The sequence below is a fragment of the Barbatula barbatula genome (genome assembly GCF_947034865.1).
Source record: "Barbatula barbatula genome assembly, chromosome: 12".
In the NCBI taxonomy this organism is placed as follows: Eukaryota; Metazoa; Chordata; class Actinopteri; order Cypriniformes; family Nemacheilidae; genus Barbatula; species Barbatula barbatula.
The window spans coordinates 15,201,871-15,217,115 of NC_136775.1; the positions used below are offsets into that span (position 1 = coordinate 15,201,871).

Below are 15,245 nucleotides of genomic sequence, written 5' to 3' on the forward strand. Positions count from 1 at the left end.
CCCTCAGTGGGTTTCATTGGGCTTTTGATTTACAAGGACAACAATGTCTGAGACTTTTAGGAGTGTCGTGAACTTTAATAGCACTTCACATTTACTAAGAAAGTGTCTGTAGGCTATATGGACACACAATAGAAAGTAATAAATAAATACATTGGGTACATTAACATTTCAGATAAATATGAAAATCCTAACTAGTGACTGATCTATCAAAAGGTATACACCCAAGATAACAGAAAGAAGAAAGGAGTGAAAATCTAACATTGTGGGTTTAATTGGATTTGGAGAAGAACACTTTACTGAACAATTTGAAGGAAAAGTTCATCTCAAAATCAAAATTGTGTCATTTCCTACTCACCCCCATGAGTTTATAGTTCTTGTCAAGGTCCAGAAAAGTACTTTAAAGTACGCATTCACAAGAGCACGTTGACGCATGCACGTCTGGTTTGTACATTTGGGCAAAAAAGTGCGAGTCTTCCTCAATATCGAATTCATCAGACATTTTGCGAATATCAGCATATGTACAGCTGCTGCGTGTAAACACAGAGTTGCACTTCCGGGTTGTCAGTCAGATTGCAAGCGTCTGCCCCCAACGAATGCGCATGCATCAAAGTGCTCTCGTGAACGTGCACCATAGACTGACAAGACAGATGAGAATATATCCATCGAAGTCGTTATTTTGTTTTGTTTTGCGCACATAAAGCATTCTCGTAGCTTCATGGTCAATGACTCTCTCGGATGTCCCCTAAATATCTTTATTTGTGTTCTGAAGACGCCGAGAGGTCTTAAAAGGTCTTTGGGATGAACTTTTCCTTTAAAAACAAAAAATATGTTTTTACTTGTTTTCGTTTGGATAAAAGCATATGCCAAATGTCGGAAATGGAAATGAGTTAACCAACTGCACAATGAACGAAATGGTGTTTGACATGAACTGTCATCATGTCATCATCTCTCTTTCCAGATTGGAGTGTGTGTCTAAGGTCACAGTCTCCAGGGATGCCCACCCATCCGGGGCATTGCCCTTAGAAGACCCCCTCTTCCCGTTACTCCTTCGTGAAGATTCTTTCTTCACACGCTCGCCGGATGCCTGACTGGTAGACGTGCTTCTTCTTGTCCAGCTGTAAATGTAAGAAAGACTAATTCTCCCACGATGACCTGCATGTGTGCAGAACACAAAGAAATAGATAGAAAAGGGTGATAAATATGGGTGTAAAACAGGACAAAGTGGTCAGAGAAATGAAATTTGTACAAATATACTTCAAGATAACTTGAAAATAGCCATAACGTTTTAAGCAGATAGTATATTCAGTTTTCACCCTCCGCATCACTTCCATCCGTGCTCCTTGCCCTCCTCCTCTCTCCATCTTTCACTCTCCAGCACAGAAGATCATAAACGTCCTCTCTGAAATCTCGGTTCATGATCTGGTAGATAAAGGGGTTTATCATGCAGTGTGACTTTGCAAAAATGGTAGGAATCAGAGTGACCTCAGGACTCAGGCTGGAAACATAATGTGACTTATCCATTCCTCCATGTACAGAGTCCAATGCTGATTTGGGTCCATGTCCTAATGAAGACTGAGAATGACCCGGAGTCGCATTCCTCCCGGTACCAAAAGCATCTCCAAAGTGTTCTTGTGAGGTCCAGTTGACGAGCAAGGGAATACCAAAGACGTCAGAAAGCTCTCGACCATGACCGTGCCCATACCCCGTTTCTGCCACTCCAGCTGAGAAGGCTGTTCCCTCGTATTCTGCAGGTTGCTCCTCTTTGGAAGTCAGAGCGGAATAAATAGAAATAATCGCATAGGGAGTCCAGGCGATGAGAAATGAGGAACACACCATTGCTGCTATCTGCAACAAGAATGGTTCAGAGACTGTATGATACAAGAAGGAAACGGGAAATGTTATAAATGTAAGATTTATAAACTTTAAGAATGATCAGAAACATTAAAATGATGTATTATAATAATAAGTACTTTTATTATTGTTATTATAATAATTAAGATACTTAATAATACCGATAGTGATAACAATAATGGTGTATGAATATCATACTCATACATTTGGGCACAAACACTTACACATACACATGTACGTCCACACTAACAAAACAGTTTGTTGGCTGTCGATATATACTGTATATGCTTGTTTGTCTTTGTCATTTTGTGTTAAGCACATGTAAAAATATTCACTTTCTGTGTTTGCATTATATTCATAAAATTAAATAAAAAAATACAATAATCGTGTTTGACACAATCGTCATTAAAGGTACGGTAAGTAATTCAGTTGGATACCTTTGTCAAACGAATATCTTTGTTGCTGTGAGAGACATTGGATGAAGGAATTGAGGCCAATATGCGACCAGACCGAAACACCTGAAATCATCACACACTGTCGCTATAGTTTAATTTACTTCAACAATATTTTTTGTATCAGCGTGAATGATAATCTTAACATTTTTCTCATACCTTTATGATGATGGCAGCATATGAGGTGATGATGGTGAGGGTGGGAACTCCAAAGCAGAGTGTCAGGATCAGAAAAATATAGACTCTGTCATTCAGAGAAGACTTCATCCTCCACCTATTCATGCATAAATACATCAGCACGTATGATCTGTACTTGTGGCATGTTCCAGTTGCCAAAATGACTTTTTTTTGGTAATTTGGTATATGGTTTTTTTCTATTCACTCCAAAACACACCCACGAGTACACCACAAATTCCTATGTGAATATGTTACGTAAAGTATTGTTATCTGCTGAAGACTTTTTACCAGTTTATGGTGCAGCTGGTGCCAAACGGTTCGGGACCGTAACTACCAAAGCCAAAGGCAGGTAGCAAAGCCCAGAATACTGTATAGAGCCACACTAGAGAAATTGATAGAGATGCGTGTCTTTTTTCAAGCCACTGACCTGAGAATATACGTAAAAGAAAATCTTTTTTATTTGATTGCTGAGTCACATGTTATTCCAAACCTGTATTTCTGTCTTCTGCACAACACAAAAGAAGATATTTTGAATGTCAATATCCAAACAACACTGGACCCCATTGACTTCCATTGTATGGACACAAAACCTCTTCTTTTGTGTTCCAAGAGACATATACATGTGAGATACGTGATATTTGAATTTTTCTGTTAAATAAACATCCATAAACATCGACTCAGGACAGGAAAATGAAGATGCTACAAGAATAGAATAGGTGTACCATATTGAAAGCTACAGATCTTAAAACAGCGGTCGAGGGAAATAAGGCTGGTGGTGATGAGGGATCCAATCCCAAAAACAAATCCCTGAAACCCGTACCACAGACATCCTGCTTCTCCAAAAATCCATGCATGAGACAGACTAGGAGGAAAGAGAGTAGAACAGCAGTAACACATTCCTGAGTGCATCAAATAAAAAAATATCCAGAACGCATGCACATCAAATATATGCTCAAATCTAATGACTCTTCTTCTTTTGCTGTTTAAGTTTTACTAAATTCAAATCAGCTCAATATAATTCCTTGCTTGGATATTATGTAATGGCATTATCAGTGGCGTTTTTATATGGATTGTAAAGCTCCTTTTCTGACCAACACAAAACCTTGACTGATTTTACAAACTCCTAAAATATAGAGGATGTGCTAATAATATATTTGTGATGTAACAGGCAAAAATACTCAGAGCTTGTCTGGACTTATAATGCATGCATATTGTATTGGCAAAGCAAAGAGTAAAACTAAATTTCTTAATGCATTTCATTGGCGGTACCTTGAGGTAATAATACACGGCGCTCCTAACAGGCTGTAGCCAAAATCACACAAAGCTAGATTGACTGTCATCAGCTCATGGGCTCTGAGCTTTTTTCTCTTCTGACGATAAACTAACAACACCAGCCCATTCCCAACCACTGACACCACACCTGAGAAAGAGAGAGAGAGAGAGAGAGAGAGAGAGAGAGAGAGAGAGAGATTTTGGTCATAGTTAAAGTAAAAATATATGAGCGAATCAGTATATGTGAATCTGCAGTGGTTGGCCAACTAACACAAATGCCTTATTTTCTCCTTATAAACAGACAAATCAATAGATTATTGAACTTTTTCTTAATGCGTTAATCATTTGGTTTTGCTATACGTGCCTTTATTGTAAATATTTTATTGTATTTCACTTGTCCGAGATGTCCAATCCTAAATTAAATTATAGACTTACTATATTGATAACCAATACATAAAGGGAATTAACTATAAAGAATAATAAAGTACGTGCGAGTGTCAGTGAAGCGTGCTTAAGATTGCAATACATAATTATAATATAAAATTTTATATTTTCTAGTCAACATTTTTTTAAACATTTTTTAAACTGTGCATTTAGGTTACTGTAATATGTGAACTATGAAATTAGTGCAAAGAATAAATGGAGATTTGAAAAAGTTACATGATGGACAAATTGTATATTTCATTTACAGCTTGACTGCTTTAACCTTATTTAATTCATTTGCAGCTTTATTAAAAATGACACGGACAGCACACTTCTGTTCTGTTTGATTCGATAGTCAAGTCAATAGATTGTTTTCTTTCTTTTCCACACAGATCTGATATTTTATCACAGGCTTCACTCACACTGTTGTGACCTTGGTAAACCACTTGGTAAGCTGTTGGAAAAACCTAGGTAGCAAGTGTTGGTTGCAGTAAACCACAACTGTAATAATATGATTTAATGTGATTTTAAAAGTGACATATCATACTGTAAAATGAAAAAATGTGGCAAAATATAGGTTTATAAAACAAAATATAAAACAAAAGGTTACATTTTGAAAGAAAAAAGCACACTGGACAACAAAGCACTGTATACTTTAGATATATCTATAGGTAATGTTAAAACAGACGTGATCTTAACTACCAATAGAAGTCTGCAAAGATTTAAGAATATCATATCGTAGTATAAAGTATGTATGACTGTCAGAATAACACATGTGACTGGCCTGTGATGATGAGGAAGATAGCTATGCTGAGGTCAGCAGATATGGTAAGATGAGAGCGGAAAGCATGAGGGACAGAGGATGGGACAAAGACAGACCCCTCCATGAGCTGTTCACACGCTGTTCAGACATTAACTGCTACAAGAGAGGAAAAAATGTCCATTTAAAGAACAGGAAAATGCTGTTGATATCCTTGGGACAAATGTTTAATAAATGATAAATAAAAAATGATAAATGATACTTTTGATAAAATCTTTATTTCAAAACATTCACAAAAACTGTTTTGATATTAAGTGTTAATATTTATACTGGAAATTATAATGTTTTCACAATTTTATTACAGCCACTTTTATTTTGCAAAGTTCGAAAACCCTATGGTGCACATCAGAAATACAATCTTTGGTTTTCATGTTCTTGGCCGTGCTAAACAATGTAAACACGAATGAGAATATACTCTTCTTCTATTTTATTCAATTTGTAGGAGTGACAAAAATCTGAAAGATCAAAAGGCTAAACAATGCGAAATGTATTTAAACATGTGGTTTGCTCATATTCAAGGATGTCTTAACAAAGGTTCTGTTACTATATATAATATGACAATCTAGAAATTAAAATGAGATTTTACTCACCTTTCTCTGTGTCAATCCACCTCTTCTGATCATCTAGCTCCCGTTGACAGTCTGTCGGTTAATCTTAAAGCGCTTGCTTTCAATTGTAAGCCGCTTTTGTTCCCGTTACTCTCTCTATATTCTGGATGAGTGAATCAATTTTGCTTTTGTCAGTCCGGCAATGGACCGTCAGTATTCAGGCACGCACCAAACGATTGGAGCCCTCCCACGAATCCTAACCTTTGACCTCGTCTACATCCAGTGCCATTACTCTCTTGCTCTTCATCTTTGTTGGTTTACACCTCTAACTACCTCTTCAGTGACTTACCTCTCTGATGAATGTATGTTTTCACAGATGACTTTAAATTATGTTAAAGTTGAAGTACAGCGAGTGTTGCTACAGGTACGAGACTACCGGCCAATGTGACAATCACTATATGTGTGTGTCGAGGAGAGGCTGAAATGTATATTGAAAATGTGCATAAGCCCAACAACCATTTGAAATGGTGCAGCTAAAGTCTCTTAATCCACAATCATCTTTATCAGGAGAATGGGATAGCTTAAAACATGAAAAAATAAATGGACACACGTATGTGCAAGGATATACAAGGATCGTCTATACCATAAATACTTCAAGAACCCTTTTTAGGACTGATGCAAATGTATAAACAAGCATGAAGCAATGCAAAACTTATATTTGTATGCCCCAAAGCATCATAATCGTTTTCAATGCTGGATCCAGCTAATGCACTGCATTGTGATGTTCAAATGGGTTGCGTGTCCACCACAATGCAGATTCCCAATAAATCAATAACATTTAGACATTTCATAAAGGCTCACAAAGATAACGGCCCATCAACACCAGCGTTTTGTTGATGGACACTCACCCAGATCAACTAATGGCCAGCGTATTGAAAAGTGAGGGAACGTGTACCCATGTGTCCCCAAAACAAACCGTTGGATAAAACCTTGATCTTAGAAAACATTAAAATAAATGGCCATCATAAAATGGATAGGCTCTGGCAGATCGAACTAAACGTGTCCAAATCATGGAAATCAGTCTCCACAGCGTCGGTTAAATACTTTCCAAAATAATTGGTAAGTCCTCCATTATGCATGTGACAGTCAAAACATGAAATATAAACTTGAGAACATATCTAACCATGGTTAGATATCTTAAACCGCTGATGATAGAGTTCAGACATTAGAAACACAATGCAGGCACAAGTTTTTGGTGTCAAGAGAAATTGCAAGCATGGTGTATGTGAACCAATTTTGTAAGTTCTCAATTTTAAATCCCAGAAGCAAGACGCGGTAAATGGAGAGGGGATGAGTCCACCAAGAACAAAAGTAGATTTACTTTGTGCCCATTCGAGGAATATGGACTGTTATGGATGTGACAACTCCCTTACTACAGAAAACCATGCTTTAAAAAAAAGATGCTTAACGTCGACCTCTCATTGTCATTTAAACCACTATCTGACCTATTAGTATGGTGAAAGCCTTGGTAAACTAAATTAACATCTTAAGGCCAGCCTGGAATTGCCCGAACGTAAACTTGCTCTTGGTAAGCAATAAAAGCATGTAGTGCAAGTAAACACCCATACAACCTCTTAATTTCTCACAGAGGACTTTATTCTGTCACAGGTCGCAAGCAGACAGAAATGCCTTGAAGTCAACATCAATTTTAAACCTCACACAGTAACAGAACAGAGTTTCCATATAAAAATAACATTGGTCTTCAAATTAAGCATTTTCCCCTCGAGGCATGCGGAGCAAGCATCCAATCAGATGGGAGAATGGCGTGTCGGTATCAAAACGGCAAGCAGGTCACATCTACTCCTTGGAGGACATGTGTGCCATCAGGTCACAGACACGGTTGCTGTAACCGAACTCATTGTCATACCTATGAGGAATTACAAAGTCAGTTTCAAATCAGTTAAAAACAACAAAAGCAGAGTTTCAGGACAGTTTCTCTTACCATGTGACCAGTTTAACAAAGTGATCATTGAGGGCAATACCGGCACCAGCATCAAAAATGGATGAGCGACAATCCCCATTGAAGTCAGAGGACACCACCTAGAGACCACACTTTGTTTTTAATTCCACAAAGACTTAATTTGCTCTGCTACAGCATTTCCTGAAGTAGTACATACCTGATGCTCTGTGTATCCCAGAATGCCTTTCATGGGGCCATCAGCTGCAGCCTTAACCACCTTCTTGATATCATCATACTTGGCCTGTAGTTACAATTGAGCACATTTTTAATATTACATCAGATGTACATTGAGTGTTTTCAAATTTGTTACATGCAAAGTTAACTGAGATGAACTGTACAGACATGGAGGCAATACTTACTGGTTTCTCAAGGCGGACGGTCAGATCCACAACCGACACATTGGGGGTAGGAACACGGAAGGCCATACCAGTAAGCTTGCTGAAATACGGAACAGACATTTAGGCTTGTTTGGATCTCAGAAAAGGGAAGTAAGACTGAAAGTAAACAATTTCCCAAGTAAAGAGTAAAGATCACAGCGCATCCCAAATGACGACCAAATATCAGCAAGTAAACCATGACCTTTAACGCAAGCATGCATAATCATGAATGTTTCTGGAAATTACCAAAATCTAAACAATGAGGAAGGTGAGCAACGCTACTGACCCATTGAGCTCAGGAATGACTTTGCCCACAGCTTTAGCAGCTCCAGTGGAGGCTGGGATAATGTTCTGACTGGCACCACGGCCATCCCTCCAGAGTTTCCCTGAGGGTCCATCAACAGTTTTCTGGGTGGCTGTGATGGCATGCACAGTGCTCTAAAAGAGGAAGTGTGCTATAAAACCAAAGCTCAAGTCGCATCTCATTTATTTGCATTCGTTGTGACCGGAGTGAGGACACATTTAAGCGTCATGGTATGTCAAAGCGACTTTTGGGTCAAAAGGCTTTTGGTGGGATTGAACTGGCAGCTTAATCTTACCATAAGACCTTCGATGATGACAAAGTTGTCATTAATGACCTTGGCCAAGGGAGCCAGACAGTTGGTAGTGCATGAGGCATTGCTAGAGAATAACAGAATTGCAAATGAGAAATGACTCACACAAGTATTCATGTCCATGAAAAAACATTAATGACAGTTTGCTTTAGCATGCCCTCTACTGGAGACTAACCATCATTACAGGACGCGCACAATTTTGTAGTTGCGGTGCAAAACAGCATTAAAAGACTCAAATATTGATACGTCATAACTAGGAGCATGTTTGCATTTATACAAATGATTAACCATACCTGACAACTTTAAGAGAATTGTCATATTTCTCATGATTGACACCCATGACAAACATGGGGGCATCAGCGCTGGGGGCAGAGATGATGACTCTCTTGGCACCACCCTTAAGGTGAGCCTAATAAAAAAAAAAAGCAAAAGACAAAGTTTTAGAAATACATTAAAGACTAATTGGCGGACAGCTGATGTGATCCGTAACGTACAGAAGCCTTCTCAATGGTAGTGAAGACTCCAGTGGACTCCACCACATATTGAGCACCTGCATCACCCCATTTGATGTTGGCTGGGTCCCTCCTGCACGGACAACGGATATTAATCAGATGTTTGTTTCAGAAGTAAAAGCATTTTCTAGCTGGCAACACTCACTCGTTAAAGACCGTGATGGCATGACCGTCAATGACCAGCTTGCCACCTTCAGCCTTAACGTCACCCTTGTAGGGTCCATGAGTGGAGTCATACTTGAACATGTAGACCTGTTTAGAGAGAAAAGGGAATCAATTTATTTTTAAATGGCATAAAACTTACAAGGAAATAACACTTCCTTTCGTGCTGAAGGAAAGGAATCAAGACTCACCATGTAATCCAAGTCAATGAAAGGGTCATTGATGGCCACAATCTCGACTTTCTTGGACTGGAAACCAGCACGGGTCACCAGACGCCCAATGCGGCCAAATCTTGAAATACAGAGAAAGTGCTTTAATCATTTAAATCTTTTGTTGATTCACAGTACTTCAAGACAGCCAAAGTCATAGTCAATAGACAACAAACACTTAATGTCAAGAAAAACAAAACCCTCCCAATTATTCTGGACCTCAGTGTAATTTCTAGAAATTAGTTGCCTGCAAGTATGCGCACGAGTAATTTTCTGCTTCATCCCCTAGGTGGCACATGTGCCCCATTACTAAACCACAAGTACAAAACCACATTTAGTTCTTACCATAGCCAGCGATTGGCCCGTTCATGCAACCGCCAGTCAAAAGATGACCAGCATGTAGCTCCACCCCATTCCAAATAGAGGTTAATCTTATGTAATCTAAAGGTTTTCATACATACAACTGGCAAAACAAAACCAAGTTGTACAGTCTTGTAGTGTTCCCAAATACATTAGAGAAACGGCAAGTGAACAACTTTGTTTGTCAGAGCTTTAAAAGGGCATGACCTCTGCCATCGAAATGCTAAGAAAGAATTTGTGGGGACTCCAGCTGTCATTGTGAGCTATTTCGGTGCATATAACACCAGTGCTGTTAAAGGGGATTGACTCTGGTTAGTTCCCTGATACAATCCTCTCCTATAGATCATTGATGGTCAAAAACGGACCACATACAAACAGGGATCACAGAACGTACGCATTTGCACTGATAAGACGCACTGATATGGTTGAACAACCACGTCAAAACATTTGCATGACATAAGTACAAGTTGAGCAACAGGGTAAAGGCATAAAGTACAGTAGGTATATAGCACTTGGTAAATGAGGTTGACGGTTTAGCCAGCAGTAACACTTTACATCTGCAGATTCATTAAAAGGCAACAGAAGGTAAAACGACATTGTTAAAGAAAACCTAGTGAAATTGAACCCCAGTGACAAACGATACACAAGCATTCCTACATAACAGCATTCATTTAGAATGTAAAAGCCATGGAAACAAATAGCAGCACAGTTCCAACTGCGCTCCATCAATCCCCATTTTCTTTTACAACCCAAATGCTTCCCTCAGCCGATCAAAGCGTTTGCACGACCCACCTTGAATAATCAGAGATGTGTTGTGAAATACATGGGCCTACAGTAAGTTACATGAATGTAGCCTGCAGGCTACGTGTCACCCAAGGATCACATTTCCCACTGCATGACAGCCAACGCTTTTAAAAGGTAAATGGTCGGGACAGATCATAGATTTAGTCTTTCACATGTTCATTTGTGATGCAAGGCATGTGGACACGGTGTATAAAGTGACAGGGAAAACAAGATTTACAACAGGGTTAAGGTTTGGGATAAGTGCTTTTGTCTACGGCCAAAAAGAACCCAGAGAGTTAAATTTCTCCTGATGCACAAACAAAAATACAAGTTTGAGGGCCAATTTTTGGATGGACTTTCCCCTTAGGTTAAACTCTGATCCTGGAGTAAAAGAGAGAGAGAGTGGTCAAGTAAAGGAAGATAAACGCTGTGATTACGTCACACCGCATTGGCACCAACAGTGCGTCGCCCCTCCAACCATTCATAAGGATCAATGAAAAACGCCACAATTCAACTTTTCATCCGCTTGAATACGAAGGCCACCTTTTATCGATCTAGCTTTTAGATATGCGAACACATTCGTGCCCTATGATATTATACCAAACTTCTAAAAAAAAAAGTTAAACTTACCCGTTGATGCCAACTTTAACCATGATGTCTGATTTGTTCTTGTCCTCTGCAGAAATGAAGAAAAAAAAACGCTCATTATTTGGAAATGTATTGCATGTCTTTGAACTTTGATCACAAAGTAGGTCGCCTACGTGCAATGTAGTACTTTAGATATCAAGAGCTGTGGAGTGCGTGTAAACTTTATTCACAACAGACTGGATCAATATAAGCCGTCGGGCAACAAAACGACGTTTATAAATAATGTCACGGATTCTTGGTAAATTATTTTATCTTAATGAACAAACGAAAATAAAACCGGGCATTGAAATACGTATAGAATCCGAAGAGTATAAAAGTTGTATTTACCGTTTGTGAGAAGCCTCTGTTCCTCCTGACACGTCGTGTGAGTAGTTAGAACAGGGCAACTAGGTTAATTTATAGCTGGTGTGATAGTGTTGACCACGCCCCCTTGGACTTTGGACCGCAGTAGCCCCGCCCCCTTCGAATGTCAAGGTCATATAAAGTCAAATGTTGCATTCTTTAAATGATCATCATTTAATGAAGCCAATAGAAATGAACAAAATCCTTAGCACGTTATATTCAATAACCTACATGCAAAGTGGCCTCAGGAAGTGGCCTGCCTTATGTCTGAACTTAACAGAAATATCTCGTGCATATTTAATGGCTTTTTAGAAAATACACCCGTCGGCATGCCATACATAAGACATGCCTTTGGTGTTTGCTTAATGATCTAAGTGCCAAGACAAAGGTTGCCGGTTCAATCCTAACAAAGACCAGGAGGTTCTTGAGTTTGCAACCCTGTGCATCACTGCAGGTTGTGATGGGTATGACAAACCTGTAATTATTGCAAAGTGAGGCAATATGGGGAAAATACATTTGCTAATGTAAATCACAGACGTAGACGCTCCAAAAAGAGAGAAATTAATGTGAGCCTGTTTGCCCACCCTGACCTTCTAACAGTGACTGGCCCTGAGTGAGAGAGATGCAGCAAGGGATCAAATCACCCTCATCGTGTGTGACATTTACAGTAAAGATCGTGACCCTTCCCTGTGACTCTCTTCATCTCTCCATTGCTTATTCCAACCATCGCATGTACCTATTGCATCTCTTACCAGCGCATGCGCATTAGAAAGAAAGTTAGTTCATTTTAGATTCATAGCGCATGTTGTTACCTTCACAAAACACATAGAAATCATTTAAAATCATTGAAAAGTACTTTTCTGAGCAAGTGGAAACCTTCTCGGTGTGACTGGGTAGAGATGATCACATTGCAATTCAATATAAATTATGAACTAAGTACATTTCATTGTTCATGTTACTATCTGCACATGTCTCTTTGTCTCTTTGTTGCAATTAATCATAGGGGTACCGTAGCAATTAACATCGACATGATCCGGGAAAGTAGATGCTTCGTCGTTGCACAGGCACAATGTGAGAATAAGTTACTGTTTAAAACAATTAGATGTGCGAGGGTGATGTTCCATTAGTACAGCCGCATGTTTGTTTCAGGGTATGATCTGCAACTTTGATAAATGCGAAAAGCTGACGTCTTGTCTCCAAACAGATGTTAAAGCTGAAAGATTTACTAAAATAATTTTAATGGAATTTGACAAATAGAAACCTGTCCCATCAGCACCAATATTAGAATCCTGACAATGCAATATTACGACTGTAATGTAATAATGCTACAACTATTGTCTCGTCCCTGCATATTAGATTGGTTTAGAAGATTTTTAGGAGTATATAAGCATTTTAACGTCACAAATGTGACGCATTTACACTTGAGTATACCATCTGAGGGTACATTGTGGACTGTCACGACGGCTCCTGTAAACCCTCTTGGCTTCCTTTGATAGTTCTGAGGTCAAAGAGATGAAGAGAATGTCAAACTGCATTCGTCACAAAGATATTGAAATGAACCGGCATAGTTTCACGATTGAATGAAATAAATGTCCAAGCTAATCATAATGTGTGTTTACCTTCATGCCATAACAATCTCTTTTCAATTATTCTGCTCACAGAAATAAACTAAAAGTGCTCAGCAACCACCTCTGCAGTGTATGTATATCTCTGCTATCTTCTCCCCCACCGGCAGAGAGAATGTTCTGGATGGTGTCCATGGTCGGGCTAAAAATACGCAAACACTCGACGACTGACCCCGCACCCTTTCCACTGTAGCAATCTTGTGCCTCTGTGGAGTGACCTGCACAAAGCCGCTTCTCACTGTGACAACCGGCTCACATGATTCAGCCAAAATCAGACAAGCCATAAAACGAAGCGTACGCAGACACATACATATACATGACTTCTGTCAAGCCACATGAACAAATTCACCACAGATAGTTCAGATTCTTGATCTGGGGATTCGCAGCCAGCTCGTATTTGATTTAACTGTTTTCTCATGTGTATGGATGTGGGTGTGTTATACATTAACTGCTATCATTAAAGTTGTATCACAACTGTTGAGTTCAGAGTCCTCCTAATGGCTAAAGGTTAAACTACACAAGTGTCTAATGATGTGCCATCTTGTGGTCAACTGAAATAAATGCATCTGCTGTTAAAAGAACACATTATACGCAATACAGTTTGTTTGCTTTGTGCCATAAGAAGTTTTTACAGTGTTGCACTTCAAACAACACTCTACACTGTAAAAAAAATAATGGGAAATGTGCTGGTCATTTTCTGCTAGTGCTTTATCCATATATTTGAGTGACATTTCTGTTGATGTTAAAACACAACGAAATTGTTAAAGTTTTAGTCTGTTTGGTTTTGTTTTCTGTTGTCCTGTTGTGCCTGTTTTCCCTCATTGGTTTCCCTGGTCGTTCATTGACCCACACCTGTTTCTGTTCTGCCTGATTGTGTTCTCCGTTGTATTTAAGCCCCTGTGTTTTTGACTGTGTTTGTGTTCTGGTTTAACGTGTGGTTGTTGTGGGCACGTGGTTTTGGTGTACCGCGCGTGTTCATGAAGTATGCCTTTCTCAACACTCAAGGTCAGCTTACAAAAGCAACAATAAAACACTCAATTCATTAAACATTGAATCAGAGAAATCAACTAAACTAACCCTTACCTAAAAAGGCAATACTAAATAATACTATTAAAAATACCTGGCAAAAGAGTAGGGTCCTTACAATCAAAACAAATAAAAAAATGAAAGCAAGTATGCCTGTCTGAAAAGATGAGTTTTTAATTGAGTTTTGAAAATGGTTATGGACGTGGAGTGTTGAATGTAGTGGGGCAGAGAGTTCCAGAGATATGGGGCTGAATAACTGAAAGCTCTAAACCCCATGGTAGCCAGGCGAGCATGTGGGAGGATGAGCTGAATGGAGGAAGAGGACCTGACAGAACCCTGAGAGTGGGTATCTTGATATGGAGGAGCTCAGTGAGATATTTAGGGTCAAGATTGTTGATGGCTTTAAATGTAAGGAGATTTTTATAAATGATGCGATATTTGAGGGGAAGCCAATGAAGTTGCTGCAGGACAGGTGTTATGTGACTGATGGGAGGGGTTTCTGGTTATGATACGGGCAGCAGTGTGTTGGACTAGTTGTCATTAATGGATGGATTTGTCAGGTAGACCATAGAGGAGAGAGTTGCAGTAGTCTAGGCTGGAAGTGACCAGGGTGTGAACCAGAATTTCAGCACTTTTGGGGGAGAGAGATGGGCGTAAGCGAGAAATGTTACGTAAATGGAAAAATGCCGATCGAGTGATGTTATTAATGTTCGACTGAAATGACAGAGTGCTATCTAGGATGACACCCAGACTCTTAACATGAGGGGAGGGGAACACAGATGAATTTCAATGGAGATGGAGAAATCATTTATTTTAGAGAGGATGGATTTGGTGCCAATAAGGAGGAGTTCAGTTTTGTCACTGTTAAGCTTGAGAAAGTTTAGAGAGAACCACGATCTGATTTCCTGAAGGCAATTAGATAGAGAGGTGGGAGGGAGGAATGTAGGGGGTTTGGTGGATAGGTAGAGCTGGGTGTCATTTGCGTAGCAATGGAACTTGATGTTATGTTTACGACAAATGTCGC

At 39.3% G+C, this 15,245-nt stretch overlaps 2 protein-coding genes across 3 annotated transcripts; both read right to left on the minus strand.

The window, feature by feature from the left end:
- Positions 1-58: 58 nt before the first annotated feature.
- On the minus strand, positions 59-5,721 carry opn9 (opsin 9). 2 transcript variants are annotated; one of them, XM_079469425.1, is made up of 9 exons: positions 5,586-5,716; positions 4,960-5,094; positions 3,750-3,900; positions 3,203-3,342; positions 2,769-2,907; positions 2,463-2,577; positions 2,289-2,369; positions 1,314-1,845; positions 59-1,152 (listed from the first exon to the last, which is right to left on the minus strand). In XM_079469425.1, the coding sequence occupies exons 2-9, from the start codon at positions 5,060-5,062 to the stop codon at positions 935-937; spliced, it is 1,479 nt and encodes a 492-aa protein (XP_079325551.1). In that variant the 5' UTR covers positions 5,063-5,094; positions 5,586-5,716; the 3' UTR covers positions 59-934. The 2 variants fall into 2 exon arrangements, with proteins under 2 accessions (XP_079325551.1, XP_079325552.1); XM_079469426.1 differs by lacking the exon at positions 4,960-5,094 and having other exon boundaries at positions 5,586-5,721.
- A 1,456-nt stretch (positions 5,722-7,177) lies between these two features.
- Positions 7,178-13,617, minus strand: gapdh (glyceraldehyde-3-phosphate dehydrogenase). The gene is made up of 12 exons (XM_079470214.1): positions 11,556-13,617; positions 11,211-11,256; positions 9,420-9,519; positions 9,212-9,318; positions 9,049-9,139; positions 8,848-8,963; positions 8,540-8,621; positions 8,227-8,378; positions 7,923-8,001; positions 7,721-7,804; positions 7,546-7,643; positions 7,178-7,470 (listed from the first exon to the last, which is right to left on the minus strand). Exons 2-12 carry the CDS (start codon positions 11,231-11,233, stop codon positions 7,401-7,403), a joined length of 1,002 nt encoding a protein of 333 aa, XP_079326340.1. The 5' UTR covers positions 11,234-11,256; positions 11,556-13,617; the 3' UTR covers positions 7,178-7,400.
- Positions 13,618-15,245: the final 1,628 nt, after the last annotated feature.